At 48.7% G+C, this 6,491-nt stretch overlaps 1 protein-coding gene across 2 annotated transcripts in view; it reads right to left on the reverse strand.

Moving 5' to 3' along the window:
* Nucleotides 1–4,902: 4,902 nt before the first annotated feature.
* Nucleotides 4,903–6,491, reverse strand: part of ROPN1L (rhophilin associated tail protein 1-like) — a 19,859-nt gene continuing 18,270 nt past the window's right edge. The window contains exon 6 of one of the 2 annotated variants that reach the window (XM_010847524.1): nt 4,903–5,083. In XM_010847524.1, coding sequence (XP_010845826.1) covers nt 5,020–5,083 — 64 coding nt within the window. In that variant the 3' untranslated portion in view covers nt 4,903–5,019. The remainder of the gene's footprint in view (nt 5,084–6,491) is intronic. The other variant, XM_010847525.1, reaches the window with a different exon arrangement.

A 6,491-nucleotide genomic window follows, 5' to 3' on the forward strand; every position in this document is an offset into this window, starting at 1 on the left:
ATTTAGAAGTCCACTTACATTAGTTGCAAAGACCAGTGATCTGCCTCAATCTTGCGGGAGCACGGTGGGGAGGCCTTGGTTGGTGAGCCTGGCCAAGGTGCCCCTAGAGAGGCACAGGGCCAGGATCCTAACCCCCAGGACACTGCTGCTCTGCCCTGGAGAGAGACTCCTCCAGACCAGGGCCCCAGGGGGGCCCCGCAGATGGGGAGGTAAGGGAGCACAGAGACCTCTGAAACCCTACACAAGACGCTCAACCTCTCTTCCTCAGTTGTCACACCTATAGTATGAAGTTAATCACAGTGACACTCTCTTTATGGAGTGTCGTTATGAAGGTTAAATAAGGCCATGTATGTAAAGTAGGTAGAATTCTAATTGGCTCTGAAACTCCCACCACGCTGGTGAACCTGCCCTTCACAGTCCCCTCTCCTTGATGGCCTGGCATGTATTAGATTAAATGAGATGAAACTGACATTTAGGGATGAAAAATGGAGTCGATCTGTAACTTACATGTTTCAGCAGAACACAGTCGAAGTCTTAGTCTTGCAGGTATATCCGACTCTTTGCGACCCTATGAACTCTAGCCCACGGGGCTCTCGTCTGTGGGATTCTCCAGGCAAGAATACTGAAGTGGAATTGCCATTCCCTTTTCCAGGGGATCTACCAAACCCTAGGGATCAAGCCCACATCTCCCCCATGGCAGGCAGATTCTTACCTGTCTGAGCCACCAGGGAAGCCCCCATATCATGTAATTGTTAGCTAAGGTTACTACCTACAGCTCTAGGCCCACCTCCTAATGATGCCTCAACCACAGGAAAGCAAAAGGACTTCTCCCTCCCAGCTCCAGGAAGAAAAGCTCAAGGGAGGCTCTGATTGGCTGAGTGTGGGTCATGTGCCAGCCTGCTGACAAATCACTGTGGCCAGGAGGGGAGGGGAGTGTTGTGATTGGTCTAGCATAGATCACAGGCATGCCCCTATTGGCTGCATCCCAAGCCCAAAGAGCACCCAGAACATCAATTCTTGTTAATGATTGGTGGATGGATGGATTGAATGTATAATACATGCACATGATAAAAATCAAACAATAGGTAAAGTTGCACCGTGGCAAGTAGGCCACTGCTTCTCAGAAGTTTCTACCAGTGCCTTTTGTGTGTGTTAACATTCCAGAAATAATTTGTGCATCTGTAAGCATGCACATCAATGCATAGAGATGTAGATACAAATTTCCTGCACCTTTTTTTCACACAGATGATTGTGTGTGGATGTTTCCCACTATTTTGAGTGTTCCTCTCCTCGCTCTGCCCTTTCCCAAAGCCAGATGCACTGATCTCTGTGGCCTGGGACTTCCTTGCCCCTGGCGGAAGATTAGAAGCCCGGAGGCAAGTGGGAGGGGAGTATTTATTCCCCCAGCTGCCACCATGTGGGTCCCAAGGCATAGCTTGCATGCTAAGTCACTTCAGTCATGTCCCACTCTTTGCGACCCCATGAACTATAACCCGCCAGGCTCCTCTGTCCATGGGATTCTCCAGGCAAGAATACTGGAGTGGGTTGCCATTTCCTTCTCCAGGGGATCTTCCTGACCCAGGGATCAAACCCTCATCTCAACATCTCCTGCATTGGCAGGTGGGTTCTTTACCACCTGGGAAGACCCAAGGCATGGCTACCCCTCTACTAAATTCATAGCTCCTGCCATCTCTCCAAACCCCAGAGGCAGCCGCCCCTCTACTACATAAAGCCCCCACACTGGCTGGCCCAGGGCCCTGCACCCTCCCCCGTGGGTTCCCCTTAACCCTCCCCGCACTTTGATAAAGTCTTCTGGGACACCTCCTCTCCAACAAGGTGAGCCTATCCCTATTAGAGGGCCCACTGTGCACACTTTTTCAATAGAAAATCAAGAAATGAATTCTGCCCCAATTACTGTCCCCTCCCCATTTCCCTTCACATCTTCTTTAGAGTCGGGTCTCCCCAGACTCTGAAGTCAGAGTGCTAGGGTTTAGTCACAGCCCTGCCACTTTTGACCTGAGTCACCTGGGCAAAGACACTGTTCTGACCTGTGAAGGCAGTGGTAGTAACCACCCCCTGCAGGTGGTGTGAAAACTGACTGTGCTGTGAACACGCCCCTTAGTAGAGGGCCCAGCCCTTAGTGAGTGCTGGTTAAATGCTTTCTCATCTAAGCCAGATGTTATCCCAATCCCAGTGTCCCTGAGGCCCCACCGGGCAGCCTCTGCCAGGGATCTTCACGTCCTGTTTGGCCATCCTGGTCAAGGCAGATTTGAACACGGGTTGGGTTTGGGGTGGTGACTGATGGAACGTGTGTCCAGAAGGGAGCCATTCTCCATCCCACGTCAGTGGCTCCATCTCAGCACTGAAAAGTACGGGACTCCTGCCTCACCTTAGTGGATCAGGTGCCAGCTGTCCATGAGATGTCTGGAAGGATGCAGCTGTCCTGGGGAAAGCTGCATGTGGACATGGCAACGCCTTTCAGTTTACTTTACCTTTGGGTCTTCCAACCTCATGGAAAGCCAGCACCAAGGAAATGGAGGGGTGGGTATTAGACATGCTGGTTGAAGGACGTCCCCCGTGGTCCAGTGGCTAAGACTCCACACTCCCAATGCAGGGGGCCCGGGTTCCATCCCTGGTCAGGGAGCTAGATCCCACATGCTGCAACTAAGACCCAGGGCAGCCAAATATATAAATAAATACTTTAAGAAAGAAAAGAAATGCTGGTTGATGTGGGAGAAGTCGAGAGGGACAGAAGTGTGAGTCCAGGAGGGTGGGCCTGAGCCCGGGGCAGGAAGACCAGCTCAGATGCCCCTGCCCTCTTAGTTCTAGGGCTCAGGCCCCAGAAAGGGGGTTAATTATATTTTTGCAGGCCACCTCATGGGCTTCCGGAGAGAATCCACGTTAATAACCAAGGAGGGCAAAGTCCACAGAGGGACGTAATGGAGCTGGGGTTTTCCTTAGGGAGCGACTGCACCGCTTTCATTTTGGACGCTAAGGCACAGAGCCTCGGGCCTAACGAGAGCTTCAGGGATCTTTGAAAATGTTTAAGTCTTGGAAAAAAAAAAATGATAGTCTGCAGATTATGGAAATAGCAATAGCAAAATCAAATTCCACAAATGATTAATTTATATATTCACTCTTCATTAATTGTTAAATTGAGTAGACATCAAAATCTCACTGCATTTGAAAACTGTTTGTAAAGATAGATTTTTCTCATGTCACAAGAATTCACAAGTATGCCAGTGCCTGCCAGGAAATAACCGCTAATCGGAAGTTAAATGAGTGACTTACAGCGAAATCTTTTGTGTGTGTGGCCACATGGCTTGTAGAATCTCAGTTCTGAGACCAGGGATTAGACTGGACCCGGGCCACAGCAGTGAAACCCCAGAATCCCAACCACTAGGCTACCAGGGAACTCCTGAAACCCAAGCATTTTAAGAACAAAATCACTGGTCTTCCCCAGTGAACTCCATCCTGCCAGGGGATTGTCTATTTCCAGAATCATTGCTACTTCTGCCTTTTTCTCTTTCTTATACATCATGAATACCAACCAAAAAAAAAACAAACCTGTTTATTTAAAGCGGAAAAACACAGAAGCTGACAATAGATTGAAAATCCTTTCATCTGCCGGTTGCATTGCAGGGACGTGGTGCTTTCAATGGGACAGCCAGTTCCTAAGACCAAAGTCACCTTTGGCTAATTTGCGTTTGTGGCTTTTCCAATCCTGTTTTCCCCCAACCCACCCCTGTGCCATCAAGGGAGAACAGGTACTTTCCAAACCCACAGCTCACAAATGCCAGGGATTGTTGTTTTTAATGCTGTGTGTGTGTGCTCAGTCGTGTCTGACTCTCTGTGACCTCATGGACTGTAGTACGACAGGCTCTTCTGTCCAGGGACTCTCCAGGCAAGAACACTGGAGTGGGTTGCCATGCCCTCCTCCAGGAGATCTTCCCCACCCAGGGATCGAACCCGGGTCTCCTATGCCTCATGCATTGGCAGACGGATTCTTTACCTCTTGACCTACCTGGGAAGCTCTTTGAATGCTGAGTCTCCATCATGGTCAAAGTCTCTTCTCTAAGTGACTTTACTCAGAAACGTCTCTCTCTCTCTCGAGGAGGTAAACCCAGATGGGGTCACCTGCGCCCTCACCCTCAGCCCCTCACAGTCCAGGCTCTACTGGACCCACCCCAGGCTCCCGCAGAAAAGAGGAATTGGTCTCTGTCTAGAGCTCCTCTGTTCAAAAATTTCAGTTGCTTGAACGGTTTATTTTATCCAGCACGTTGATTAGTTAATGGTACTTGCAACAAAGCTTGTAGTTATTAATTAAACCATCTGAGTGAGCCCTCCAAAGACCATGAACAATCTGACTGGAAGCCAAGCTTCCTACAACAAGTTTTAAAACAGAAAAAAAAAAAAAAATGCAGGGCATGCAGGAGAACAAGGGTGACTCAGCTGTGTCGTAGGAAGGGCCCATGTCCCCACGAGGACAGGGGTGAGCTAAGGCCGCTGTCTGGAGGCTTGGGAGCTGGCCGCTGAAGAGCGGACGATCCAGGGGGGACACACAGCGGCACGACACTGAGGTGCTCCGGCAAAAGTGGGACAGAAAAGCGCCCTCCCTTTGTGCGTGCAAAGTCACTCAGTTGTGTCTGACTCTTTGCGACAATACGGACTATAACCCACCAGGCTCCTCTGTCCAAGGGATTCTCCAGGCAAGAATACTGGAGTGGGTTGCCGTTTCACTTAGACAAAGGCAAGTTAATGTTTCTGGGTCAAGTTCTTTCTGTTTAAATTTTAGGGCCCTGACAGAGCCCTAAATCAGACCGCATCTTTTAATCACTTAAATAGGGCCCCATGATGCATTGGTCACTTTCCATTACAAGAAAAACTCACACTACATACATATGTGGTTAATGACATGTTGTATTTGGTGTCAAGGTTTTGAAAGGCACTATTTTGACATTAAAATGTGTTCTTCTCTGTATTAATGGCCTGTCTTCTGAGTTTTCTCTTCAAGGCTTTCTAAATTTTCCTCTTTAGAACGAAGAAATCTGAAAGACCTATCATACCATTCTTTCTAGCAGCTCTAAATGGGAAACAAAGGCACCCATTAGTAATCTCTTACTGTTTCTATGCAATATAGCATAATTTAACTTTACCTTAAAAATTGACTGTGGTCTCAAATCAGTAATTATTACCTCTAAAAATAAAGGAATCTGTTTTCTTACATTGAAAAATGCATATATATTTCTAGGTGAAAAAAGTTAGTACTAGGTTTAAAATTTTTTCTTTATTGACAACTCAAATTTAGTCACTAGTATAATAAGAGGATCTTTCTAGTATTTTAAAAGTTGATCCAGTAGAGCTCAAAGGAGTGTCTTAAATCTATGAAACTTTGGCACTGACAACATCTTTTGACTTTTCTCCTTATCTACAGATAGTTTTATTTCTTAAAGATGTGAACGTTAGTAAATTTCTACAAGCATCTTAGATGTAAAAATACTGAACTGGAACAATGTTCATTTCCATGTCAGCGGGAACATAAGAACTGCCTTGAGGGCTCATATTTAAAAGTAATAGGAACACAAGTTAGTGGTTCCGAAATATACTTTTCCATAAAAAGGAACCACTTCTTATGGGCCCAGGGGAATGACACCTCAGGAAGAGCCTCCCATTTGGAGCCACCTGGCAATAGAGAGTGGACGTCTCCCTGACCACCTGCCCTCCTGCGTGCAGGGACCTCCCACCTCAGGAGCCCAAACTCTGCTTAGGCAGGATTCGGTTACTGTCTTTGTAATTGTAAACACCGGGTTATAAACTCCCACCTTGCAGCCTGCAGTTAATGCCCTTTACCTGTACTTTCAGGCTGGGCAAACATGCATTTCTGGTGGGACCATTTTAAGCCTGACGGGTGCACCAGACATGCCCGAGGGGAGGTCCAGTAGGCACTTGACATCGGAGTTTGGAGCTGGGGGCCAACGCCAGATAGAACCCACGGGCAACTTGAGCCTGGAGGAGCCCAGACACCCGGGATGGAGGGCCCGTCCCAGGGAGGGAGGCACAGGAAGAGTCCAGTCAGTATGGGAGGGGCGAGGGGAAGCCCCCGGGGCCTGGTTGGAAGGGAAATCCCCGATGGGAGTGGACTGGAAAATGAGAATGGGTGAGGTGACAGGAACAGTGTCCCCGGAGGAGAGAGGGACGGAGGGCTGGCAGCTTCCAGGAGGAGGGAGAGGTTTTCAAGTTGGTGGATAAAGCGGGAAGAAAACGGGGACCACAGGGTCTGGGGCTCAGCTGGTGGCTGGCGCGGGGAGGGGGACTTCAGAGGGAGGCGAGCTATCCCGCCACCGGCCTTTTTAAGCACAGGGTGTCAAATGGTTTAAAAACCAGGGTGCGTTCAAAAGCAAGAGTTCGTTTCTCAACAATGAAACACAGAAATGGGTCCCTGCAGGTGGGGGAGTCCTGACTCCCTGCGTGAGTGAGGAGCGACCCCGTTC

The sequence above is a fragment of the Bison bison genome, unplaced genomic scaffold (genome assembly GCF_000754665.1).
Source record: "Bison bison bison isolate TAMUID 2011002044 unplaced genomic scaffold, Bison_UMD1.0 scf7180017864250, whole genome shotgun sequence".
Classification (NCBI taxonomy): domain Eukaryota; kingdom Metazoa; phylum Chordata; class Mammalia; order Artiodactyla; family Bovidae; genus Bison; species Bison bison.